Genomic DNA, 26,182 nt, shown 5'->3' with positions numbered 1-26,182 from the left:
CGTGCCTCAGTTTCCCCAGCTGAGAGCTCTGGGGGAGGGCCCTGCGGTCTCCCCCTCCCCTCCGTGGGCCGGACGGGGCCAGCAGCGGGCGCTGGGCTGGGCTGAGCCCCGCCGGTTCCGGGGCAGCTCCAGCTGAAGCCACTCCAGCAGCTCCTGCTCTGTGACCCGGAGGTGAGTTGGGGACTCAGGCAGCACCTGAAGCCCCCGAGCCCCCCAATCCTCAGCTGGATCGGGGTACCCTGACCCCACAACCGCCATCCCATGGGATGTGGGGACCTGGTGGCATTGGGACACCCGGGGTGAGCCCAGCGCTGCCCTGGAGCTTGGGGGGGCTCTGTGGTTCCCATCCCACCCTGCTGACCTTGGGGTCCCACCCTGCAGCACGGGGGGCTCAGGCCCCTGGAGGGTTTTGCCATCTCTAGAGGGTGCTGGGACCACCTCCATCGCCCTTTTTTTTGCCCCATCTTTCCCCACCTTCTCCTCATTTGTGAACTTTCCCCGGGGCATTTGGGTCCTATTCTTGGGGCAGGGATGAATTCAGCCTCCACTTCCTCCCTCCTTCCTGGCAGGAGGAAGCCGGGGTGGGGAGAGGAGCCCAAGCCCACCAAGAGGTCACCCCCAGGAGCTGCTTCCCCCCGGTGTCCTCCATCCCTCACCCGTGAACTTTCCCCGGGGCACCGATAAGCGGGGCTGGGTTTACAGCCCAGCGCCCCAGCTGTAAACTGGGGGTGAAGGTCACCCCAGGAACGTGACTGTGCTGTCACAGACAGGTGAGAGATGGAGGACACCGGGGGGAAGCAGCTCCTGGGGGTGACCTCTTGGTGGGCTTGGGCTCCTCTCCCCACCCCGGCTTCCTCCTGCCAGGAAGGAGGGAGGAAGTGGAGGCTGAATTCATCCCTGCCCCAAGAATAGGACCCAGGTGGCCGCATTTCCTGCCCGGGTCTCCTCTTCCCCCCAGCATCCGGCTGCCCCCAGCCCCACCGCGGGCTCCTGGGCGCCAGGACACCCCCACAAGGTGCCCCCCGTGCCTTTTGTGGGTGTGTGGCTGCCTTGTCCCCCATCCCCAGGGCTGGGGGGGAGAAACCAAGATCCCACAGACCGCTGAGGAGCTTGCGGGGTGTTTTGGGGAAGGGGCTGCGTGTCTGTGGGTGCAGATCCTCCATCCCCCGTGCTGTGTCCCAGCTGCCCTGGAGCTGCCCGGCCATGGAAGGCTCCTCCTCGCTGCTGGACGCCGAGGCTGTGGCGGATCTGGTGCTGCTGGACCCGCTGACCGAGGAGTCGCTGGTCCAGACGCTGCGGGAGCGATTCCGGCGGCGCGACATCTACGTGGGCAGCGGGACCGGGGGGGTCTGGGGTGGGGAGGGACGGGGATGGGAGCTGCTGTGTGGGAGTGGGGTATATGGGGTGTGTGGTATGGGATATGGGGTACGGGGTATGGGATATGGGGATTGGGATATGGAGTATGGGATGAGGAATGGGATATGGGATATGGGATGGAGGTTGGCAGGGCTGCAGGGTCTGGGAGGGTGAATGGGATATGGGTGGGGAATGGGATATGGGGTATGAGATATGGGTAGGGAATGCGATATGGGGTATGAGATATGGGATGCAGATTGGGATATGGGATTTGGGTGGGGAATGGGATATGGGATGGGAAATAGGGTATGGGGAATGGGATATGGGGTATGGGATGGGGATTGGGATATGGAGTATGGGATGAGGAATGGGAATGGGATATAGGATATGGGATATGGAATGGAGGTTGGCAGGGCTGCAGGGTCTGGGAGGGGGAATGGGATATGGGGAATGGGATATGGGTGGGGAACGGGATATAGGGTATGGGATATGGGATGGGGATTGGGGTATGGGGAATGGGATATGGGGTATGGGATGGGGATTGGGATATGGGGAATGGGATATGGGGTATGGGATGGGGATTGGGAGGGCTGCAGGGTCTGGGATGGGGAATGGATTATGGGGAATGGGATATGAGGTATGGGATGGGAAGGGGATATGGAGTCTGGGGTGGGGAGTGGAAGGGCTGCACGTTCTGGGATGGGGAGCAGGATCTGGGGTCTGGGATGAAGACAAGGATCTGAGATGGGGATGGGGAGCACCAGGACGTCCCAGCCCCTCATCCCTGCTGTCCCACAGACCTACATTGGGAATGTGGTGATCTCAGTGAACCCATATCAATCCCTGCCCATCTACACCCCGGAGAAGGTGGAGGAATATCGCAACTGCAGCTTCTTTGCCGTCAAACCCCACATGTGAGCGAGCACGGGCGGGCTGCTGGTGCCCTCAGCCCCCTGGATTGTGCCAAGGGCATCACTGCCGGGCAATCCCAAAAGAATCCACCTGGGGCAACACCACAGCCACAACCGGGGGAGGGTCTGGACGTTTCCTGAAGCCCCCAGATGGTTCCAACCCCTTCCAACCCCTCTTGCCCCCCAGCTATGCCATCGCTGACGATGCCTATCGCTCGCTGCGGGACCGGGACAGGGATCAGTGCATCCTCATCACCGGCGAGAGCGGCGCCGGCAAGACAGGTACAGCCGGGGCTGCAGGGGGGGCGAGGGGCACTGCGAGGGACACAGCAGCGCCCACGACCCCACCCCGATAATCCCCCACCCCTCTCTGGCAGAGGCCAGCAAGCTGGTGATGTCCTACGTGGCAGCCGTGAGCAGCAAAGGGGAGGAGGTGGACAAGGTGAAGGAGCAGCTCCTGCAGTCCAACCCTGTGCTGGAGGGTGAGTGCAGCACATCCCGAGCTCCTCCTCGGGCATCCCAGGGCTCGGGGCTGTCCCCCCTGGACTGCACCTTAACCCCCCCCTGCTCTCCTGCAGCCTTTGGGAACGCCAAAACTGTCCGGAATGACAACTCCTCCCGATTCGTGAGTGAGCTGGGGAGGGGGGCTGGACCCTGCGGGGGCCGTGTGGGTCCTGATGGGGCTGGGAGAACAGAGGGGGTGGGGATGGAGATGGGGGGATATGGGGAATGTGGGGATATGGGGATGGGGGTTGTGGGGGTGTGGGGAATGTGGAGATGGGGATGGGGGGATGTGGGGAATGTGGGGAATGTGGGGATGGGGATGTGGATATGGGGATGGGGGGACATGGGAATGTGGGGATATGGGGATGGGGGGACGTGGGAATGTTGGGATATGGGGATGGGGGGATGTGAGGAATGTGGGGATGGGGATGTGGATATGGGGGGATATGGGGATGTGGGGATGGGGGGAGTGGAGCTGCCAGTCCCACCAGGACCCCCTTCCCTGACCCAACCCCCTCTCCCAGGGCAAGTACATGGACATTGAGTTCGACTTCAAGGGCGAGCCCCTGGGAGGGGTGATCAGCAACTGTGAGTACCCACCAGGCATCCCACTGCACTCACCCCTGTGGGAAATTGATTTGGGGAAAATTCTTCAAACCTGACAGAAGGTTCTGTCATCTGTGTACAAACCTTGAGGTAAAAAATACTGATTTGGATATACCATAGGATAAGACAGATGTTGCTGAGAGAGAAATAGAACTAAAACCAAATTTCAAAAGGCAGCCTTGCAAAAAAGGCTTCGTGAAGTTTTGCAAAATTCAGAGAACTTGCGGAATACGTTATTAAATTATTCAAAGGTTTATTCTATTCATTATCCAAGCCACAACGTGATTTAACCCAACATGACCCCTCCCTGCAGACCTGCTGGAGAAATCCCGCGTTGTCCGGCACGTGAGGGGCGAGAGGAACTTCCACATCTTCTACCAGCTCCTGGCTGGGGCTTCACCACAGCTGCTCCGTAGGTCCAGTGTGCGGGATTTGGAGGTGGAGCAGGAGCTGGGGAGGATCAGGGCTGAACTTCCACCTCCTCTCCCCTCCACCAGAGCAGCTGAAGCTGCGCCAGGACTGCGGGCACTATGGATACCTGAAGCAGGAGGGCTCCAGCCTGCCTGGCATGGATGATGCAGCCAACTTCCACGCTATGCAGGTACCCACGGGAAGACAAGACCCCCCAGAAAAAATTCTGGAGCCCACCTGTCCTGGTTTAGGGCAAATTTGGGAGAAAACCTCCAAAAGGGGGCCCCTCCAGAAAGCAAACCCACATGGCCCCTCTGCCCAACCAGCTGGGGAAGGATTCCTTAGAGAAAAGTGGAAAGAACCTGTTTATTTAACAGGCACAGCAACCCCAGCACACAAAATGAACAATACCAGATGACACCGCTCTGACAAAGATGACAAATTCAGAAAGTCTCTCTTGGGGGTGGTCACTCTGTTCTCAGTCCCTCCTGTGCTGGGGCAGCTGCTGCAGCCACAAGGTGCAAACTCTCAGTGTTTCCCAGGTCCCAGTCCGGAGCAGGTTCAAGTTGGTCCAAAAAAGAGAAAGGAGAAACAGCCCAGGGAAAATTTGGACTGCTTAGCTAAACTAACTAATGAGCAGGAGCAAAAAGCAGGAGCAAAGCAGGAGCAAGATCAAAGTGAAAAGCAAAGCAAAAAGCAAAAGCAGCACTGCCCCATCTGTGTGTCCCACCAGCCATGGGGGAGCAGCTGATAACAAAACCAAACCAAAACTTCAGAGCCAGTCTTGAAGGCACAGAACATAAAATCCAGCATAAACAGAACACAGGAATGGGGATACAAGCATCACAACATCACCCTAGGACACCCTTCTGTGTGTCCCACCAGTTGTGGGGGAGCAGGCTGATAACAAAACCAAAACCAAACATTCACCCTTCCGAGCCAGTCTTGAAGGCACAGAACATAAAACCCAGCATAAACAGAACACAGGACTGGGGATACAAACATCCTAACATCACCCTAGGACACCACCCCATCCTCTGAGCTGTTGTGTCCATCTGTCCATCCCCAGGATGCCATGAGGGTCATCGGCTTCTCGCCTGCCGAGGTGACAGAGCTGCTGCAGGTGACGGCCGTGGTGCTCAAACTGGGCAACGTCCAGCTGAGCAGCAGCTTCCAGGCCAGCGGGATGGAGGCCTGCAGCATCAGCAAGCCCCAGGGTAGGGATGGGAATATTGGGGTGGGGGAGACCCCCTCAGCCCCTCCTTGGCTCTGGAACTGCCTCTCCTCACTCAGAGCTGCGCGAGATCTGCGAGCTGATCGGGCTGGACCCCGGCACGCTGGAGAGGGCGTTGTGCTCCCGCACGGTGAAGGCACGGGATGAGACGGTGCTCACCACCCTCACTGTCCCCCAGGTGAGCAGCACCACCCCCAGCCATGGGGCTTGGGGTATCTCAGGACTTTAGCTGCTCAGAGTGACCCCAAGATACGGTAGGAAGTCTCTTTTCCCAGCCCGGTGCTCGAAGGAGTCAGAGCTCTTCAGTTCTCGGTCTCAAGGTTGTTTATTGTATCTTATTTATAAAATTTTTTTCTCCTGTCCAGCTGAGGTCTGCTTAGCAAGACAGTCAGAGGCACTCTGCCCACCTTTTTATACTAAAAACTACGTGTACAATATTTACAATAACTTCCCAACACCTATCACCTATGTTAGACAGTGAGCTTCCACTATAAACCAATCCAAAAATGCCACCATCACAGCAGGAGATGGAGGCCAACAAGAAGGAGGAGAAAGGCTGGACATGCCCAGATTTCTCCATCTTGCCTCTTGAACCCCCATTCTAAATCCCCAAAATTCTACATTTTCACCCTGTGTTTAATTCACTATCATTCTACTCAAACTCATTTAATAGGCATCATCAGAAGTTTATCCCAGAAGGTTTTCACCTGGCAGGATTCCACCAATTATCCACCAGTTCTGGGAAGCGTGGCAGCAAGAAAGAAAAACTATGATAATATGCTAAAATATGCTAAAGAAGAGCCCCTTCCAGAGCCCAAAAAACTGTATAAAACCCCTTAGAAATGACATTTGGAGACCCACAGGGACTTTGGTGCAGTAGAAACCAAATCCTGAGTCTCCCCGACCCTGATCGCCTGGCTCAGAGTCGAGATTGCTTGTGGCTTTTTCCAAATTTATACCTTGATGATTTCATAAATGTCCTTAATTATTAAATTGGATGATTCATTTAGAACGGGCTGGTGCCTGGCAGCCCACAATGAGCTCTCCCCTCTCACCAGCCCCTGTCCCCTCTCCCCAGGGTTACTACGGCCGGGACGCGCTGGCCAAGAACATCTACAGCCGCCTCTTCGACTGGCTGGTGCAGAGGATCAATGCCAGCATCCAGGTGAGCTCCAGGAGATCCTGGAGCCCCAGAAGGAGCCTGGACCCCCACCCCACACAGGGCTCAACACCTCATCATGCCCCCAGGTGAAGTCGGACAGGCAGAGGAAGGTGATGGGTGTCCTGGACATTTATGGCTTTGAGATCTTCCAGGTGAGTGAAGGATCCGCCAGGGGGTTGGGAACAGCATTTGAGACACAGGGCAGGGCTGGAAGCTCAGGAAGCAGCTGCCATAAAGGATCCTTCTCTCTCAGGACAACGGGTTTGAGCAGTTCATCATCAACTACTGCAACGAGAAGCTGCAGCAGATCTTCATCCTGATGACGCTGAAGGAGGAGCAGGAGGAATACGTCCGAGAGGTACCTCCAGCCCTTCCCAGAGCACAGCCCCGATGAGTTTCAGCCCCTCTGGGACGGGGAAGTGCTGGAGACGGCTCTGCTGCACGTTCCTCCCTCACCCTGCTCCCTGCTGAGAGCACATTCAATGGCAGGAAGGGATTTAGGATCCTCAATCCCGTGGCCGGACATCCGGTTCCTGCCCCACAGCAGCTGTGGTGTCCGTGGGGTAGGGTCTGGTTATTGCTGTGTCTGACCCACATCTCCTCTCAGGGCATCCAGTGGACCCCAGTGGAGTTTTTTGACAACAGCATCATCTGTAACTTAATTGAGAACGTGAGTTGCCCACCCAGTGCTGGGATTTTGGGGTTCCAGCTCCCACCACAGCCCAAACTGGGATCCACTGGGTTGGTTTGGGGTGACACCTTGATTGAGATCGTGAGTTGCCCACCCAGTGCTGGGATCTCGGGGTTCCTGGTCCCCCCCACAGCCCAAACTGGGATTTCACTGGGTTGGTTTGGGGTGACACCTTGATTGAGAACATGAGTTGCCCACCCAACTTGGGGTGGGATCCACTGGGGCTGGTTTGGGGTGACCCCATCCCTCATGGTGACACCATCCATCGCACAGAGCACCACAGGGATCCTGGCCATGCTGGATGAGGAGTGCCTGAGGCCCGGCGTGGTCAACGAGGACACGTTCCTCACCAAACTCAACCAGCTCCTGGCCACACACAAGCACTACGAGAGCAAGGAGACGCAGAACGCCCGGCGTGTCACCGACGCCAGCCTGCCACCGCGCTGCTTCCGCATCCACCACTACGCTGGCAAGGTCTGGCAGTGCCCTGATCCTCTTCCCTGTGCCACATTGCTCATCCCAGAGCCCTGATCCTCTTCCCTGTGCCACATTGCTCATCCCAGAGCCCTGATCCTCTTCCCTGTGCCAGACTCCTCTTCCCAGAACCCTGATCCTCTTCCCAGAGCCCTGATCCTCTTCCCTGTGCCACATTGCTCATCCCAGAGCCCTGATCCTCTTCCCTGTGCCAGGCTCCTCTTCCCAGAACCCTGATCCTCTTGCCAGTGCCACATTGCTCATCCCAGAGCCCCGATCCTCTCTCCAGCACCCCAATCTTCTTCCCAGCACCATACTCCTCATCCCAGAGCCCTGATCCTCTTCCCTGTGCCACAGTCCTCTTCCCAGCACCCCAATCCTCTTCCCGGAGCCCTGATCCTCATCCCAGAGCCCTGATCCTCTTCCCAGCACCCCAGTCCTTTTCACAGCACCCTGGTTCTCTTTCCAAGACCCTGGTCATCTTCACAATGCCCCAGTCCTCTTCCCAGCACCCTGATCCTATTCTCAGTGCTCCAATCCTCTTCCCAGCACCCTGATCCTTTTTTTGGAACCCCAGTTCCCTTCCCAGTGCCTCAGCTCCCCTTCCACCTTCGCACAGGAGATGTGGGGCTGTGCTAGACTGGGAGCAGACTGGGTCTGCCCCACTCCCTGCCCAGGCGCTGACCCCACCGCCCTCCCCAGGTGACCTACAACGTGACGGGCTTCATCGAGAAGAACAACGACCTCCTCTTCCGTGACCTCTCGCAGGCCATGTGGGCAGCCCAGCACGCTCTGCTGCGCTCGCTCTTCCCCGAGGGAGACCCCCAAAAGGTCTCCCTCAAGCTGCCCCCCACTGCAGGCTTCCAGTTCAAGTCGTCCGTGGCGATGCTGATGAGGAACCTCTACTCCAAAAACCCCAACTACATCAGGTACCGGCCCCTGTGGTATTTTCAGAGCTCTCCAGAAGAGGGGGAATGGTTGAATTTGATTCCATGTTCTTAGAAGGCTAATTTATTATTTTATGATCTATATTATATAAAAGAATGCTATACTAAAACTATATTATATTAGTAGTAGTATTTAACCGCCTTGATCCACTACAGTCAAAGACAACCAGTACAACAATTTCCTGGACCCTATTTGTGAAGGCAAGGATATTTATGAGATTTTTGTTAAGATTTTGGGGTGGGTCCTCACTGGTTGATGTGCTGTCTGCTGATCAATGTATCTCTGTCTGTGTCAGGGTTGCATTGACTTTGAATCTTCATATTTGAGTAATTTTTAAAAGAAAATGAGAGAATATAACACAGACATTGGAGAATACTGAGAATACTGAGTTGTAAGAATAGAGAAAGGATACAGACAGAAGGCTTAACAAGATACTAATGAAAAACCCATGACTCCTTCCAGAGTCCCAACACAGCTGGCTGTGATTGGTCACTAAATAAAAAAAATTCACATGAAACCAATCAAAAATGACCAGTTGGTAAAGAATCCCCAAACCGCATTCCAGAGCGGCAAAACACAGGAGAAGCAAATCAGATAATTATCGTTTTCATTTTTCCTCCGAAGCTTCTCAGCTTCCCAGGAGAAGAAACCCCGGCGAAGGGAATTTTCAGAAAATGTGACAGAGAGACCCCCGGGGGTGTCTCTGAGCACCCCAAATCCCCCCCCAAACCACCAACTGTGCTCTGCAGGTGCATCAAACCCAACGACACCAAGTCAGCCATGGTGTTCACGCCGGAGCTGGTGCTGGCCCAGGTGCGCTACCTGGGGCTGCTGGAGAACGTGCGGGTGCGGCGGGCGGGCTACGCCTTCCGCCAGCTCTACGGGCCCTTCCTGCAGCGCTACAAGATGCTCAACGCCCAAACGTGGCCCCGTTGGGACCGTGGGGACAGGTAATGGGACTGGCACACACCCCTGTGAAGGTCAGGGGGCTGCCAAGGGAGGGCTCTGACCAGTGAGGCAGAGTGGAAGTTTTCCAGGGTAGAAATCCGTTTTGATTTAGGTGAAATGTACGTTTTTGAGTTGAGTCTGTGGTTAGAAAACATGGCTGTTTAGCCTGACTGCAAAAGCCTGGGCTCAGAGAAACTGCTTCAGGGAAGGACAGAGGTAAGGGGAGGGAGACAGAGAGTGATAGAGAAAGACAGAGAGACTGCTGTGAGAGCAGGTCAACCCGACCTAGGAATTCTTTCTGATAAAGAAGAATCTAGCAGCAAATGTCACACAAAATTCATAAAAATGAATATGTATCAAGCTTGACAGTGTTCACAGGGGTCTTAGGATGAGGGAAGAGACGAGGATCTGACTCCATGTTTCAGAAGGCTTGATTTATTATTTTATCATATATATTACATTAAAACTATACTAAAAGAAAAGAAGAAAGGTTTCATCAGAAGGCTGGCTAAGAATAGAATAAGAAAGAATGATAACAAAGGTTTGTGGCTCGGCTCTCTGTCCGAGCCAGCTGGGCTGTGATTGGCCATTAATTACAAACAACCAACATGGGCCAATCAAAGATTCACCTCTTGCATTCCACAGCAGCAGATAATCAATGTTTACATTTTGTTCCTGAGGCCTCTCAGCTTCTCAGGAGGAAAAATCCTAAGGAAAGGATTTTTCATAAAAGATGTCTATGACAAACCTGACCTAAGAATTCTTTCTGATAAAGAAAAACTAGCAGCAAGTGTCATACGAAATTCGTAAACATGAATATGCATGAACCTATTGTGAAATTCTATGCATATATATTTGAGAGGGGGATAAAAAGGGACCTGAAGTTCCCAGAAGTACATATGTCATTTTAAAAGAACTATTCCCACACGCATCCAGCGCTGTAATAAACATACCGGCTTTACAACTTCCACAAAAGTTGTGGAGTTTTGATTATCTCCGCAAAACACCAACCCCGAATTGTCGTCTTATATATCAGACTTCTATTATCATTATAGTGCAAGGATTCCATATCACCAGAGTTTCATACCTCCTCAATGTTTCTCGTAGGCAGCTCCTCTAAGCACTGACTGCTCCCAGTCCTTGCAGCAGCCATCCGACTCCAGACCCCACCAATCCACTCTTTTATACCACTGTTCTTATTGGCTTCTTATTGGTGTGGCCTGTTAACATCAGACCTGCTCCTAATTTTTAGTAATTGGTTCAGCTGCAACTCTTTGGGGGGGATAAGATTACATTCTAGACCACCTTCATACCCTGGATCCCTCTACACCAACTCTGCCCCGATGCAGGGAGGGGACCGAGGTGCTGCTGGCAGGTCTGGAGCTCCCCGCCGAGGAGCTGGCGTTTGGCCACACCAAGATCTTCATCCGCTCGCCGCGCACCGTGAGTTTGGGAACGGGGCAGTTCCAGAAGGGATCTCAGTTTGTCCTGTGAGTTCCTGGGACTGCTCAGTGAGCCCGTGCTTGCCGTGGTTGTGCCCAGCTCTTCGACCTGGAGCGGCGGCGCCAGGAGCGCGTGGCCCAGCTCGCCACCCTCATCCAGAAGATGTTTCGGGGCTGGCGGTGCCGGACCCAGTACCAGCTGATGCGCAAGAGCCAGATCCTCATCTCTGCCTGGTTCCGTGGCCACAGGGTGAGGAGAGGGCAGGCCCTGGCCATGCTTCCCCTGCCCATCCCTCTCCCCCTGGCTCTCCAAGCCCACCCCACTCACTCCCTTGTTCCCCCGCAGCAAAAGAACCGGTACAAGCAGATGAAGCGGTCGGCACTGATCCTCCAGGCGTATGCACGGGGCTGGAAGGTGAGGGCTGGGCAGCTCCAGAGCCACCATGGGGCTGGCCTGGCGTGGGGGAGCAGGGTGGGTGGGGACAGGGGCTCTGTGTGCCCCACGGTGGCACCAGGAGCTCCGTGCATCCCACGGTGGGACCAGATTCACCCTCATCTCCTCTCCCCGTCTTTCCTCCTTCTCTCCTGCCTCTCTCCTGCCTCTCCCTCTCTCTCCATGTCTGTGTTGGTGTCTCCCCCTCGGGCTCCCTGGGCTCTCCACCCCTGCAGTCTCGCCGGCTCCTCCGGGAGCTGAAGTCCCAGTGCCGACGCCACGCGGCCGCCACCACCATCGCTGCTCATTGGAGAGGGTATCAGGTAACGGGGCCACGCGCCCTCAGGCCGCCTCTGTCCTGCTGTCCGTGCCGTCTGTCTGTCTGCCCACCCCACTCCTGCCCACCCTGTCGGGCTGGAACCTCTGTTCTCTCCACTGGGGCCAAAGAGGGTTGGGGGATGTGGGGGATGTGGGGGACAGGGGATACATGGGGGACCCTTTGTGGGGCTGGTGGTGATGTCTTGGTGTCCTCACCGCTGGCACTGTCCCCACAGGCACGCAGGACCTACAGGAAATATTTCCGTTCCAGCGCCAGCACCTGCCTGGCCAACTTCATCTACCGGCGACTGGTGAGTGGGGCTGGGGGAGAGGGGACCACGCTGCCATGCCAGCCCCCTGCCCTGCTGGGTGCCCCTGCCCTCCCCTGACCCCTTGCCACGTTGTCACCCCCAGGTGCAGAGGTACCTGGTGGGGCTGGCCAAGAACCTCCCCCCGCTGTCAGTGACCGACCGGACCTGGCCCCCGGCGCCCTACAGGTTCCTGGATGCCACCAACCAGGAGCTGAAGAACATCTTCTACCACTGGAAGGTGGGAACAGGGGAGAATTCCAGGTGGGATTTCGGTGTGCCAGCTCACCTGAGAGAGGTTTTTGGTGGCACCAAATCGTCCCCTCCCTCGGCAGTGCAAGAAGTACCGGGACCAGCTGCCGGCGTCGCGGCGGGCGCAGCTGCAGGCCAGGCTCTGCGCCAGCGAGCTCTTCAAGGACAAGAAGACCCTGTACCCCAAAAGGTGCCAGGGCAGGGGGCTGGGGGTGCAGGGGAGCTCAGGGCAGCAGTGGCTGATGGCCTCGTCCCCAGCCTGCAGCAGCCTTTCCGTGGGGAGTACCTGGGGCTGAAGCAGAACCCCAAGTACCAGAAGCTGCACGCGGTGGCCAAGGACAAGCTGGTGATGGCTGACAGCGTGAGGAAGGTGAACAGGGCCAGTGGGAAGGTGAGATCTGCTTTGGGGCCGTGCTCTGGGCTGTGGGAGGGCACACGGGGACACCGTGACCCCGTGCTCATGGTGACCACCTGCCCACCCTGAGCCCCTGCCCACAATGACCACGTGCCCACGCTGACCCCCTGCTCTTGGTGACCCCCTGCCCACCCTGACCATCTGCCCATGCTCTCCCCCTGCCCACGCTGACCCCCTGCCCACGCTGACCCCCTGCTCTTGGTGACCACCTGCCCACGCTGACCCCCTGCCCACAATGACCCCCTGCCCACTCTGACCATGTGCCCACACTGACCCCATGCCCACGCTGACCCCCTGCTCTTGGTGACCACCTGCCCACACTGACCCCCTGCTCTTGGTGATCACCTGCCCACGCTGACCCCCTGCTCTTGGTGACCACCTGCCCACACTGACCCCCTGCTCTTGGTGACCACCTGCCCACTCTGACCATGTGCCCACACTGACCCCATGCCCACGCTGACCCCTTGCTCATGCTGACCACCTGCCCACACTGACCATGTGCCCACACTGACCCACATGCCCACGCTGACCCCCACCCACAGACAGTCCCACGCCTGCTGCTCCTCACCACCGAGCACCTGGTCCTGGCTGACCCCAAGGCCGCCCAGCCCAAGACCGTGCTCAGCCTCAGTGACATCCGTGGCGTCTCAGTCACCCGCTTCTCTGACGGCTTCCTGGCCCTGCACCTCAAGGAGGTACCTGGGGAGGGGGGCCCTGGGGGCTCAGGGGGTCCCCAGCAGGGCTGACCCCCTGTTTGCCCCACAGGTCTCCACGGTGGGGGCCAAGGGTGACTTCCTGCTGGTCAGTGACCACCTCATCGAGCTGGTGACCCGCCTGTACCAGACCTTCGAGGCCACCACGGGGCAGGCGCTGCCCCTGCACATCACTGACAGGTGTGGGCGGGGCTTTGGTGGGCGTGGTTATAGTGGGTGTGGTCACGGTGGGCGGAGTCTGAAGGGAAGACCTCAATGGGTGGGGCAGGACAGGGCTGGGAGCGCAGAGGGCGTGGCCTCTGTGGGTGGGGCTGATGTGGGTGTGGGGTTATTGTGGGTGGGACAGGGCGGTGCTCAGGGTGGGGCTGAGGTGGGGGTGGAGCCTCCAAGGGTGGGGCGTCATGTGAGTGATCTGATTGGCTGCAGCAGGAAGCTGTTGAGGAGTGGGTGTAACCAAGGCAGCTCATTGGGCAATGAGGGGACGGGTGTGGGCGTGTCCCCCTCCCACCTCTCCATCCTGATTCCTCTCCTCCATCCTCCCCCTCCAGGTTCTCCACCCGCTTCCCAAAGGGCGACGTGTCCATCACCGTGGTGGAGTCCCCCAAGGCCAGCACCAACGGCCCTGTCTGCAAGAAAAAGGGCAGCAACAAGATGGAGGTCCTGGTGTACTGAGGGGACCCTCACCAGGACCCACCCTCACCCTGGAACCCTGACACCCCCTTTATGTCATCCCCCACCCCGTGGGGGTATGCTGGCAGCACCCAGGCATCGCTCCAAGCCCATTAAAGGGATGCTGACGTGTCGGTACCAGGGCGGTGTCACCTCCTTACAGGTGGGGTGGGACCTCAGGGGGCAGTGCCCAAGCTGGGGGGGCACAGCCTGGTGATGTAGCCCCTCATCCTCGCCTCCTGCTTTCCTGACTTTTCCTGATGCCTGATTGCAGCCAGCACTCAGCTTGTGGTGATTGGAGAGGCTCCAAATTGTGGCCACTTTTCCTCAAGTGGCTCACAGCTCGCGCTGCTTCAGAGGCAATTTCTTGGCGGCCGTGGGTGGCTGCATGTGAGGTCCCTGTCATCCTCCTGCCTGCTCTGGATGTCCTTGTGCCCCTGCCCAAGGTCCCCCCACCCAAGGGGCTCCTTGCCTGGGCTGGTGCTGGAGCTGCACTTAGGGACCAGGAACGTGGAGAATGGGACAGAGGGAATTCACTGCACAGCCCCAGTGACTCTGCAGCCCAGGACCTGTGGGACCTCCATCAGTCCTGCACCCCCCAGGTGCCTCAGGACCCCCATCAGGACCCCCATCAGGACTCCTATCATTCCTGCAGTGCCCAGGACTCTCTGGACCCCCACCAGTCCTGCAGCTCTCAGGATCTGTGGGACCCTTCCAGCCCCAAGAATCCTCAGGACCCCGTAAGCCCTGCAGCCCCCACATCCTTCAGGAGCTCCATCAGTTCTTCAATGCCCCAGGACCTGCAGAACCCCTGCCAGTCCCCCAGCCTGGAGAATCCTCAGGACCCCATCAGCCCTGCAGCCCCCAGGACCCCACAGCCTTCATGACAGGGTCTCCCCCCCTTTTCTGCCTTTCCCCCCCTGCACTCATCACGCTCTTGACGAGGCTTTTTATCCTGTCCCCACACATCACCAGCGTTACCTCGGGTTGCTGCCAACTCCCCGTCACGTCACCATCAGCACCAGCTCCCAGGTGGGCCCTGGAGCAACTCCAGCACGTGGGTGGGGCACGTGCGTGTGCACAGTGGCACTTTTGGTGGCCTGGCCGTGTCCCAGCACCGAGGGCTCCCCGCTCTGTCACGTCCCAGCACCAGGGACCTTCCCCCTCGCCCATAAACAAGCCCGGGGCACCGCGGCTCTTCACAGCTGCGTCGCACTTGGCATCTCACAAGTAGGTGTTATTAATTAATTAGACCGTCTCTGGCCAGGCTCCGATTTAATTAACGTTGCCGGTGCTGCAGATGCTGCCCTGCCCCGGGCTGTGTTGCCACGTGAGCCGCTTTCCCGAGGGGCTGCTGCAGCCACCAGAGCAGTCACCACTGCCTGTTGCTCGGGATGGAGACCTTGGCTCTCGTGTGTTGGCCCAGTCCTTCCCTCTTTCCTTGTGCCCCTCTGTTTGCCCCCAAATTTTCCTCCCCATCTTCCACCTTGGCGCATCCTGGCATGAGAGAGGGCAGGCCTGGCGTGCAGCAATGGGGCAGGGTGTGAGGTACCTGTGAGCGTGCGTGCGCGGGCACACCTGTGCTCGTGTGTGCAGGTGAACACGTGTGTGGGAGCCTGGCCAATCCCCTCTCACCCACGAGACCCCCAAATCCAGTGTGCACCACCCAGCATCCAGCCAGGACCACTCCTCCATGCGTGTCCCCACACCTGCCAACAGACACGTGGTGACATCATCACAACGAGGGGCTGGGGGGCTGCGTGGGCACGGTGCCCATGTGCTGACCCCCATTCTGGGGTTCCTGCATGGGCACAGTGCCCGTGTGCTGAGCCCCCACCCCAGGGTGGGCACAGTGCCCGTGTGCTGACCCCCACCCTGCGTTTCCTGCATGGGCACAGTGCCCATGTGCTGACCCCCATTCTGGGTTTCCTGCATGGGCACAGTGCCCGTGTGCTGACCCCCACCCTGCGTTTCCTGCATGGGCACAGTGCCCGTGTGCTGACCCCCATTCTGGGTTTCCTGCATGGGCACAGTGCCCGTGTGCTGACCCCTACCCTGGGTTTCCTGCATGGGCACAGTGCCCGTGTGCTGACCCCCATTCTGGGTTTCCTGCATGGGCACAGTGCCCGTGTGCTGACCCCCATTCTGGGTTTCCTGCATGGGCACAGTGCCCATGTGCTGACCCCTACCCTGGGTTTCCTGCATGGGCACAGTGCCTGTGTGCTGACCCCCACTCTGGGTTCCTGCGTGGGCACAGTGCCCGTGTGCTGACCCCCCACCCCAGGGTGCCAGCGTGGGCACGCGTGTGCCGCTGTGTGACTCCGTGTGTGAGTGCTGCGTGGGCGTGAAGCTGCAGGGTGGGGGTACCACCTCCCCCCGGCCCCCATTGGCAGCTCTCCTCTTGCCCACCCACGCCGTGCCATGGGCAGAGCCCCTTATTTAGCGCCGTGCAGCAGCTGCTGCCCGGGTATTTCGCCTCCCGGCTGAGCCCGGGCCGGGGGAGCTGCCCACCACCACCTCTGCCCACCCTCTGCTGCCCACCACCACCTCTGCCCACCCTCTGCTGCCCACCACCACGCCTCGAGGGGTCCCTGCTCCGCAGCCACCGGCACCGAGGGTCCCTCAGCCCCCGACTCCACCGGCAGGTCGGTGTCCCTGTGTCCCCCACGGTCCTGGAGGCTTCTCGGGGGTCCTGGGGAGCTGCTATGCCCTGTGCTCACCCCGCTGGGGTTAGGGGAAGGCAGGAGGAGGAAGAGGAGGTTGGGACGGCGCTGGGGAGGGCACAGGAAGGGGGAGAGATGGGGTGAAGGTGTCGGTTGAATTTGGGGAGGGTTTGGTGAGGGGATCTGGAAGCAAATCGAGCTGTGGGCAGGCATATGCGTGCCAGGGGATGCCAGCGTGCCAGGGGACACGGGTGTGCTGAGACCGGGTGAACGTGCAGGACGGAGCCCGAGCCGTGTCCGTGCCCCACCCTCGCGTTTGCACGGCTCGTGTGCGGGCGCACAACCGTGGCACCACGGCCACCAGCGGGGACACGGCACCTCCGGGGCCACAGCAGGGCCGTGTCCCCCTGCACGCCCCGTAATGATCCCCCCCAACCCTGGAATGCACCCCCGGGGGTCCAAGGGACACCGGCAGCCCGGGAAGCGGCGCGGTCCCTCCTCCGCACACCCGAGAGGGGGTCCCGCCGCCCCCGGCCCGCCCGTCTCCCGTCTCTTTCCCTCCCCAGAGCCCGGTTCGCTTCAGACTCATCCGGGGCCGCCCCATCGAGGGTTCGCCGGCTCGGGACAGCCCCGGGAAGCTCTGTCGCTGATCGCTGTCCCCCTGAGGATGAAGAACCGACCGGTGCTGGCGGTGCTGCTGCTCCTGGCGCTGCCGCTCACCCTCGCCCGCCGCGCCCCCGCCGCCCCGCCGGGCCCCGCGCTGGTACGGCCGTCGGGAGGGGGGAACGGCGGGCGGATCCCGGATCCCCGGGACCCCCCAGACCCCTTCCCACCCCTCTCACCCGCTTTGCTCCCGCAGGGGATGCCCGTCCCGGAGCCGCTGCCGTGGAGCCCCCGCGGCAGCCCCGGGGCCGCCGCCGCCGCCGCCGCGCTGGAGCTGCTGCGGGAGGAGGGCGCCGGTGAGGGGCGGGAGGGCTCGGATGGGAGGGTGTCGGTCCGCCCGGTGCTCGCTCACCTGTTTCGGTCTCTTCCAGGTCCCCCCGCGGCGCCGCAGAAGAGTAAGTCCCGCCCGGTGCCGGTGTCGGTACCGGCGCCGGTACCGGTGCCGCTGACGGCCGGTCTCTCCGCAGGAGACATGCACGATTTCTTCGTGGGGCTCATGGGGAAGCGAGCAGCGGAGCCTGGGCCAGCGGCGGGGCGGGGAGGCGGCAGCCCGGCCCCCCGGTGCTCCCCGGGACCCCCCGCTCCCGGAGAGGCCCCGCTGCGAGCGGCCTGAGCGGCGGAACGAGCCCCGCACGGGGCTGTGCCCGGTGTCCCGGGGATGGTGGGACCGGCTGCGGGAGCGTCCCGGGCTCCGGCGCCCACGGAGCCGTCGGGAGCGCGGCGGTGCCGCCCCACGCGCGCGTGTCCGCGCACCTGTGTACACCTGGACGTGTCCCATTATACACCCACCCGTGTCTGCGCGGGACACGCGCAAAATGCGGCTCCGTGTCTTGGCTGCGCCTCCGGGACCCGCTCGGAACAGCCCGGGGGATGGGGATGCGGGGAGGGGGATGCGGGGATGAGCCCACGGGGATGGGGATGCGGGGATGAACCCACGGGGATGGGGATGCGGGGGTGGGGATGCGGGGATGAGCCCGCGGGGATGAACCCACGGCACCACCGAGGCCGGGGTTCGTGTTCTCTTGGGCTACAGCGACCTGTCCCTTCCCCACGGCAGCCCCCGTAACTGGAGAAGTGCCCGTGTCCCTTCCCGTGTCCGTGTGTCCGTGTGTCCGTGCCCCTGTCCGTGTCCCTTTCTGTGTCCGTGCCTGTCTTCATGTCCCTTCTTTCCCTTCCAGTGTGTAAATACCACACCAGTGTCCGTGTCCGCGTGTCCCTCCCCATGTCCGTCTGTCCCGCCCTGTGTCCGTGTGTCCCTCCCCGTGTCCATGTGTCCGTGTCCATGTCCGTGTGTCCCTCCCCGTGTCCGTGTGTCCCGCCCCGTGTCCGTGTGTCCATGTCCGTCTGTCCCGTCCCGTGTCCGTGTGTCCCTCCCTGCGTCCATGTGTCCCTGCCCGTATCCGTGTCCGTGTGTCCGTGTCCGTGTGTCCCGCCCGGTGCCTCCGCTCCGGTTCCTCCTCTCCGCACGGGGGCGCTGCCGCCGGCGGCTCCCGGAAGGCGGCGCGGGCCGGGGCGGGCGCGGGGCGGGTCGGCGCCTTTGTGTGAGCCGGGCCGGGATGGTGCGGGGCGCCGGGCGGGTAAGGAGCGACCCCCGCCCGCCACCCCCGGCCCCCTCAGGTCTCCCGAGCCGCGTCCCCGCCGCCAGCCCCGCTCCGACCCTCCCCGGGGCCTCCCGCCGCCTTTCGTGGCTCTTCCCGGGGTCCCTTCCTGCCCCGCTCCCCGGGCCCACCGGGGACGCCGCTGTCCCTCCCCTCCATCTCCTCCCGTTTCTCCCGGAGCAGCTCCGGGCCTCCCCCCTTCCTGCTGCCCCCCTTCCCTCCGGTTCTTTCCCCTTCTGTCCCATCCCCTCCGCAGGCATCCCCAATTGCCCAGCTGCTTTTTGGGCTGGGCAGCGTTTCCAGAGCCTTCCTCTCGACATCTTCATCCTCCTCCTCAGCTGCCGGTGGTGTTTTCCCCCATCCCTCCCATCCCCGGGAGAACAGCTCGTTCTCTGGGTTTTGGTTTTTCCCGGAGCTGGGGCAGAGGCAGCTCCAGCCCCTCCAAACTTCTGCTCTTTGCTGCCTTCTGGGCTCGCTGTTCCCTGTCTCAGGACGGGGAATGCGGGGAATTAGGAATAGGGGAATTAAGGATAGAGTTTCCTGGGTAAGTTGGTGAAATCCCAAGAGCTGGTGGGGTGTCTGTGAGCAGGACAGAGGGACAAAAGCAGTGGGACAAGCTGGGAGGAATGGCCGGTGCTGTGGGACAGGTGTGGTGGCAGCTGAGGAATCCGAGAGGTGCTGCCAAGAAATCCCGGGGGAATCCATTCCAGGGGAATCCGTCCAGGGGAATCCATCCAGGGGAATCCAGAGGCTGGAATGCAGAGAATCCCACCTGGGAGCCTGAAGTCTCCTTATGGGTCCGGGTGGAATCTGAAGTGAAGGAATGAAGTGGCTGCAGCTGGAGGAGACCTAGAGGCGAATCCAACTGGTGTGTCCAGCCTGAGTAACATCTCTTTGGAGAGGAGCCTCATCCCCAGCTCGGGAAGAGGGAGAGGTCTGGAACAGGCTCTGGTTTGGTCTCAGGGTCAGCAGGATCTCTGTCCCTGCCCCTGTAGCAGTGGGACCTTCAGGCTGCCTCTGAGAATCTTTTTGTTTTGACTTTGGTGCTTTGCACATCCAGCTTTTCACTTCCCAAAACTGAGGTGACAGGACAGGTTTAGTCCATCTCCAGCTGAGCAGCTGCTCTGTGGCTCCTCAGAAAGTTGGAAAACGGGAGGTATGACCAGGGTGACGTTGCTTTGGTTGTTAAATAACATTTTGTTTTTGCGTTTCCCCTCTGCAGAGCCCCTTGCCCTGCCAATTCCTGCTCCCGCCGCGGATGAAAGCGTGAAGGCCGAGCTGACCAGCAGAAAGGACTCTTAAAGCAGCTGCTAAGATGGGCATGAGGATCAAGCTGCACAGCACCAACCACCCCAACAACCTGCTGAAGGAACTCAACAAGTGCCGCCTCTCCGAGACCATGTGCGACGTCACCATCCTGGTGGGCTCCCGCTCCTTTGCCGCGCACAAGGCCGTGCTGGCCTGTGCTGCTGGCTACTTCCAGAACCTCTTCCTCAACACTGGGCTGGACGCTGCCAGGACCTACGTGGTGGATTTCATCACGCCAGCCAACTTTGAGAAGATCCTGAGCTTTGTGTACACCTCGGAGCTCTTCACCGACCTCATCAATGTGGGGGTGATCTACGAGGTGGCGGAGCGGCTCGGCATGGAGGATCTGCTGCAGGCTTGTCACTCCACCTTCCCTGACCTGGAGAGCTCGGCCATCACCAAGCAGCCTGCTCTGTCTGTGGGGGAAGGCAGGGCTGGGGTGCTGAGCAGCACCTCCTCGGAGCAGAGCCACTCTTTGGGGGACATCCGGAGCGGCGCGGAGCATTTCGGCCCCGAGCGGAATTATCTCCTGCACGGGGACGTGGTGGGAAGCTACAAAGAGGATGACAGGAATGCTGTGGGTGAGGCCAGCCAGGCTCTTCCCCTGATGCACCCACAGCAGCCTCCCAAGACAGAGCAGGAGTCTGATGCAGGACAATTCACTCCAGTCACGGGTCTGGGGGCTCAGCCTGGTGGGAATGTCATGGCACAGACCACTGGCAGCTCCTGCCCTCAGTACAAGGCCCAGAGCAATGGTGACTACAGCAAGGGTGGCTTCTTCCCCACTGACCCCTCCCTGGATGTCTCCACGGGGAGCAATTCCTGCCCCAGCAACAGCGACCACTCCAAAGAGCAGGGATTCGAGCAGATGGATGAGCTCCAGCTGGAGGATTTGGGAGAGGCTGAGCTGCATTTTGAGGATGCTGGAGAAGAGCTGGTCCCATCTGAGGAAGTGATAGAGCTGAGTGATGACAGCGAGGAGGAACTGGCCTTCGAGAGCGACAGCCGGGACAGCAAGGCCATGCCCTGCCAGGTGTGCAAGAAGGTTCTGGAACCCAACATCCAGCTGATCCGCCAGCACGCCAGGGACCACGTGGACCTGCTCACAGGGAACTGCAAGGTCTGTGAGACCCACTTCCAGGACCGTAACTCCAGGGTGACCCACGTGCTGTCCCACATCGGCATCTTCCTCTTCTCCTGCGACATGTGCGAGACCAAGTTCTTCACCCAGTGGCAGCTGACGCTGCACCGGCGGGACGGGGTCTTCGACAACAACATCATTGTCCACCCCAGTGACCCCCTCCCAGGCAAGGTGGCTGTTTTTGGGGGAGGGCCCGGCCCTGAGCTGGCCTGTGCTGCCTGTGGGAAGCCCTTGGCCAAAGATTTCCAGACGGTCCGGAGCCACCTGCTGGAGCACGTGAACCTGAAGAGCCAAACGTGCGGCGTGTGCGACCAGCGGCACCCGAGCCTCTGCAGCCTGCTGTGGCACGCCCTGTCCCACCTGGGCATCTCTGTCTTCTCCTGCTCTGTGTGTGCCAGCAGCTTTGTGGACAGGCAGCTCCTGGAGAAGCACCTGGCCGTGCACCAGCACGTGGAGGAGGCTCTTTTCCAGTGCCACTTCTGCAGCCAGAGCTTCAAGCTGGAAGCTGCTTATCGCTACCACGTCAGCCAGCACAAATGTGGGGGCAGCCTGGACATCCGGGCAGGATTTGGGGAGCGCCTGCAGCCCCAGGGGCTGCCCAAGAGGAAGCTGCCCGAGGAGTTCTTGAGCGAGGATCTGGCGCTGCAGAACCAGCCGGGGAACAGCAAGTACAGCTGCAAGGTTTGTGGCAAGAGGTTTGCCCACACCAGCGAGTTCAACTACCACCGGCGCATCCACACCGGGGAGAAGCCGTACCAGTGCAAGGTGTGCCACAAGTTCTTCCGAGGGCGTTCCACCATCAAGTGTCACCTGAGGACACACTCGGGGGCCCTGATGTATCGCTGCACCGTGTGTGGCCACTACAGCTCCACGCTCAACCTGATGAGCAAGCACATAGGGGTGCACAAGGGCAGCCTCCCGCCAGATTTCACCATCGAGCAGACTTTCATGTACATCATCCATTCCAAAGAGGCTGAGAAAAACACGGATAGCTGATGGGGAAGAAGAGTGTTAATTAATGATGGAGGAGGAAAAAAGGAAAGAGAAAAAAAAAAAACAAAAAAAGAAACAAACCAAGTTGTTTCGTTTTATTTAATGGTCAGGCATCATGGATGGAATTCTTTTTTGGTTTTGGTTTGATTTTTTAAATTTTATTTTATTATTTTTGGGCCTTTCTAGGGCTTTTTAGATTGGTGGCGTTGTACAAATTAACAGCACGTGAGGTACATCACTGTTTCGAGGAGTCTGTCGTGTTTACTTACCTCTGGTCCTGTTAGAGGCCATCTGTGCTTTTAGCATTTCTCACTAGTTTTTGAGTCTAGATTCTATTTTTTTTTTTTTTAAACCTTTTAGCCCTCTTGACCAGGCTAAGCTTGTCCACAAACTGATGCTGCTAAGATTTTCACACCTGACCTCAGTGGAGAGGGACAGAGCCAGAGCAGGCGCTGGACTCGAAAGGAAAGGAACAAAAGAGAAAGAAAGAAAGAAAAAAAAAGGAAAGAAAAAAGACATTCTGGGCATCCCTGGTGTTCTGCTGCTACTGCCAGGAGACAAGCAAAGTGTGCTCTGGGGAGAGGAGCAGGAAGCACCCGAGTGTGTAAACAAGGAGGGATCCCAGCAGGGATCAGGGGATTCGCGCATTCCCAGGCCCCGTTTGCTGCCCTGACACCTGGAGGAGGAGCTGAAGGAGCCCCAGGACCTCCCTGCCGAGCCTGGGCAGAGGTGGCTGTGTGAGCATGGAGATCTCCTGCGGGACTGGAGAGGGAGGGGAAGCTCCCTGCTCTTTTTGGGGGGATTTGTGGTGGCCCCAGAGAGCCGGGACTCTCCTGGCTCTGCTCTGCCCCAGCAGATGAGTCAGGATGAAGCTGTTGCCTTAACTCCCTGGAAGGAGGAGGAGGGAGGCCCCTTCTCCTGCCAAAGGGATCCCCCCTCCCTCCCACACCCTGGACGTGTTCCTGTGGCAAACCTGTGTGCTTGGAGTGATGTGAGTTTGTTTATTCGTGCAGTGGGAGCCACGGCGGCGATGGCTCGGCCTCTGCAGCTGCATGCTGGCCACTTCTGGGGGGGGCTTCCCTGGATTGGGGGGCTCCTCTGGGTCTGGGGGGGCTCTCCTGGGCATGGAGGGGCTCTCCTGGGCATGGAGTGGGCATGGAGGGGCTCTCCTGGGGTTGGGGGGCTCTCCTGGGCATGGAGGGGGCTCCCCTGGACCTGTGTCAGCCTCTCCTTGGCACAGCGAGCTCTCCTGGCCCCTCCTGGGGTCTCTCCTGGCCACTCCTGGGGTCTCTCCTGGCCACTCCTGGGGTCTCTCCTGGGGTCTCTCCTGCCCCTCCTGGGGTCTCTCCTGGCCACTCCTGGGGTCTCTCCTGGCTCCTCCTGGGGTCTCTCCTGGTCACTCCTGGGGTCTCTCCTGGTCACTCCTGGGGTCTCTCCTGGCCATTCCTGGGGTCTCTCCTGGCCCCTCCTGGGGTCTCTCCTGGCCACCCCAGCGAGGTGCCAACAGTGTTAACACTGGGAAGGTCATGGATTGGTTTCTCCCTGTTGTTATCCAGCTTTTTTTGTGGGGCAGAGGTGGGGGGGAGGAACAGATCTTTCCAAGCTGGGATTGCCCTTGGGTAACTCAATTCTACCTCACAAACAAAGAAGTGCTCGGGGCTCTCCAGCCTGGATCAGCTCCTGCGCTTCTGTCAAGTTTTGCTGTTACAAAACTAAAACCTAAAACCTAAAACCTAAAAACTAAAACTAAACTAAAACTAGTGATTTGCAAACCCTGGAAACTCACCCTGCTGCCTCCTCCCTGCGAAGGGACACGGGGAAGGGACACCCAGGAAGGGCCATCCTGCAGTGGGGGCTGAGCTCAGCGAGCTCAGAGCACCCCAGGGTTTCTCTCCCAGCTCCACCATGGCCTTGGGCAAGTCACCACTTCACCTCTTTGCCTCAGTTTCCTCATCTGTAAAATGAGGGTGGTACCTCCTGTGGTACTGAGCTACCTCCAGGAGCAGGGAGGGTGCCTGGAGCCTGGATTTGGAGGAGGGGAGGGAGGCACCAGAGCCAAGCTCAGCTCTGGGTTGGCCTGGGCTGCTGCAGCTCTTGAGTTTTGAACTCCAGGCTCGTGGTCCTGGCGTCCCTGTGGAGCTGTGCTGAGGTTTTACGAGAGAAATGGGAGTTTTGGGAGCGGTGTGGTGCTCTGGGCAGTGGTGGGGCTTTGCTGTGGGCTGCTCTGAGCTGCTCCCCGGGTTCCTGTCGTGGAATTGTGGGGTGGATGAGGCTGGGAGGGACCATTGGGGGCCCCCCCGTCACCCCCTCGAGGGTGGAACTCAGGGCTGGGGACAGGGACAGGGATGGACACGACCTGCACTGCTCTGGAGGCGGCTGTGAAGGCTGGGAGAGCCTTGAGACCCTCCTGGAATGTTCCAGAAGCCGTGGCGAGCTTCAGGGAGGGTCTGCTGAAAAGCAAAAGCCTTTTTGTGCACATAAACCAAAAAGTGAAGCTTTTACACCCAAACACCCAACAGGCACAGCCAGCCCTTGCTCCTGCCTGGGGGGGGGAGAAAGCAGGAGCCCCCCATTGCTGCTGGTTCTGATGCAGGGAATTTCTGTTGGGGTTGAAACAGATGATTCCCACCTGGAACACCCCAAATCTGCACTGCAGGGGCTGCAGGGATGGGTCTGACCCTGCTGCTGCTCCTGGGGGTGGTTCCCAGGGGGCTCAGAGACCTGAGTGGGGCTCCTGGGTGTTCCTGAGCCTTTGGGGTGGGCAGGGGGTGTCACCCCTGTCCCCAGCCTGCTCCAGCTCAGGGCTGGGAGAGCCAAAACCAACTGGGATTTCATTCTCCACCACCACTTTGGGCAAACCTGGCTCTCTCCCGTCCCCACTGCCCCTGGTGGGGACTTTGGGGACACCAAGCCGGTGGTGTTGGCCTCCCCCGGGGTTGGCAAAGTGCTGTGGGATTCCTGGGGGAGGAGAGGGGAAATTCTGGCAGCATCCAGGTCACGGAGCCTTCCCCAAGGCCAGGCTTGCTCCCATCCCCAAACACAAAATTCACTTTTCCCCCGTTCTCAGTGGATCCGGGTCTGTCAGCAGAGAAATTGAGCACAAGAAGGAAGAAAGGAAGAAAGGAAGGAAGATCAAGAGTTGAATTTGCTGTCTAACCTTTTTTGTTAAGTTAATCGTAGGTACTGACCTCCTGCTATTTAAGTGTTTACTATCTATTTGCTGTAAAGTTTTGTATATTTTGTAAACTTTTCCCCCCCCACACACCCCTTCCCCGAATCGTAGATGTCTAAAATCGTTGTACATTGGGTTCTTTTCTACTCCATTGTTCAGCACAAAGTGTGGTTTTTATTTAGAATAATAAAACGGAAAACGTTGACCTCTTTTTTTTAATAAAATGTTTTCCTCACGGGAATGCCCTGGGGAGAGCAGGTGAGGCCATCCCTGGGCCTGTGGTGCGGCTCAGGGGAGCGGTTTGGGACGTTCCTGTGGGCTACAGGAGCAGGAGGGAGTGAGGGGTGGGAGCAGAGCCCACCCATTGGGGAATCCCAGGGTCTGTGTGCCTGGATGAGCCTTTTCTGCCAGGAACTGGGGCTCCACGGGCCGGGAAAGGAGTTCAAAATGGTTCTGAGGGGTCTGGAGCGGAGGAGAGGGTGTGGGAGCTGGGCTTGGTTAGTCTGGAGAAGAGGAGGCCGAGAGGGGGCTCCATCAATCCATAAAAATAAATATCGCAGAGGGGGTTCTATCAATCCATAAAAATATCTCAGATTTCTCATTTGAGAGGGGAGTCTATCAATCCATTGAAATATCTTAAGTATCTGTATAAATATCTCATTTGAGAGGGGATCTCACGAATCCATAAAAACATCTCAGATTGCTCAGATTAATCCATAAAAATATCTCAAATATCCATATAAATATCTAATTTGAGAGGGGATCTTGTGAATCCATAAAAACATCTCAGATTTCTCAGATTTCTCAGATTAATCCCTAAAAATATCTCAAATATCCATATAAATATCT

General features: G+C 58.9%; 3 protein-coding genes across 6 annotated transcripts; all 3 read left to right on the top strand.

The window, feature by feature from the left end:
• Positions 1 to 1,203: 1,203 nt before the first annotated feature.
• MYO1A (myosin IA) lies at positions 1,204 to 13,933 on the top strand. 2 transcript variants are annotated; one of them, XM_066567593.1, is made up of 28 exons: positions 1,204 to 1,326; positions 2,155 to 2,270; positions 2,455 to 2,549; positions 2,645 to 2,749; positions 2,846 to 2,892; positions 3,296 to 3,359; positions 3,691 to 3,789; positions 3,875 to 3,978; positions 4,858 to 5,005; positions 5,082 to 5,200; positions 6,101 to 6,187; positions 6,271 to 6,336; positions 6,438 to 6,542; positions 6,792 to 6,854; positions 7,149 to 7,349; positions 8,052 to 8,278; positions 9,047 to 9,247; positions 10,595 to 10,688; positions 10,788 to 10,937; positions 11,034 to 11,102; positions 11,357 to 11,443; positions 11,675 to 11,749; positions 11,853 to 11,987; positions 12,082 to 12,188; positions 12,257 to 12,389; positions 12,956 to 13,108; positions 13,179 to 13,306; positions 13,675 to 13,933. In XM_066567593.1, exons 1-28 carry the CDS (start codon positions 1,204 to 1,206, stop codon positions 13,796 to 13,798), a joined length of 3,225 nt encoding a protein of 1,074 aa, XP_066423690.1. In that variant the 3' UTR covers positions 13,799 to 13,933. The 2 variants fall into 2 exon arrangements, with proteins under 2 accessions (XP_066423690.1, XP_066423692.1); XM_066567595.1 differs by lacking the exon at positions 11,357 to 11,443.
• A 2,318-nt stretch (positions 13,934 to 16,251) lies between these two features.
• On the top strand, positions 16,252 to 17,937 carry TAC3 (tachykinin precursor 3). 3 transcript variants are annotated; one of them, XM_066567700.1, is made up of 6 exons: positions 16,253 to 16,342; positions 16,373 to 16,440; positions 17,025 to 17,221; positions 17,318 to 17,417; positions 17,493 to 17,516; positions 17,589 to 17,937. In XM_066567700.1, exons 3-6 carry the CDS (start codon positions 17,126 to 17,128, stop codon positions 17,732 to 17,734), a joined length of 366 nt encoding a protein of 121 aa, XP_066423797.1. In that variant the 5' UTR covers positions 16,253 to 16,342; positions 16,373 to 16,440; positions 17,025 to 17,125; the 3' UTR covers positions 17,735 to 17,937. The 3 variants fall into 3 exon arrangements, with proteins under 3 accessions (XP_066423795.1, XP_066423797.1, XP_066423796.1); XM_066567698.1 differs by having other exon boundaries at positions 16,252 to 16,440; positions 17,042 to 17,221; XM_066567699.1 differs by having other exon boundaries at positions 16,256 to 16,440.
• A 719-nt stretch (positions 17,938 to 18,656) lies between these two features.
• On the top strand, positions 18,657 to 22,264 carry ZBTB39 (zinc finger and BTB domain containing 39). The gene is made up of 2 exons (XM_066567684.1): positions 18,657 to 18,698; positions 19,942 to 22,264. The coding sequence occupies exon 2, from the start codon at positions 20,035 to 20,037 to the stop codon at positions 22,162 to 22,164; it is 2,130 nt and encodes a 709-aa protein (XP_066423781.1). The 5' UTR covers positions 18,657 to 18,698; positions 19,942 to 20,034; the 3' UTR covers positions 22,165 to 22,264.
• Positions 22,265 to 26,182: the final 3,918 nt, after the last annotated feature.

The sequence above is a fragment of the Molothrus aeneus genome, chromosome 30 (genome assembly GCF_037042795.1).
Source record: "Molothrus aeneus isolate 106 chromosome 30, BPBGC_Maene_1.0, whole genome shotgun sequence".
NCBI classification, from domain to species: domain Eukaryota; kingdom Metazoa; phylum Chordata; class Aves; order Passeriformes; family Icteridae; genus Molothrus; species Molothrus aeneus.
This window is presented reverse-complemented; position numbering and strand designations above follow the sequence as displayed.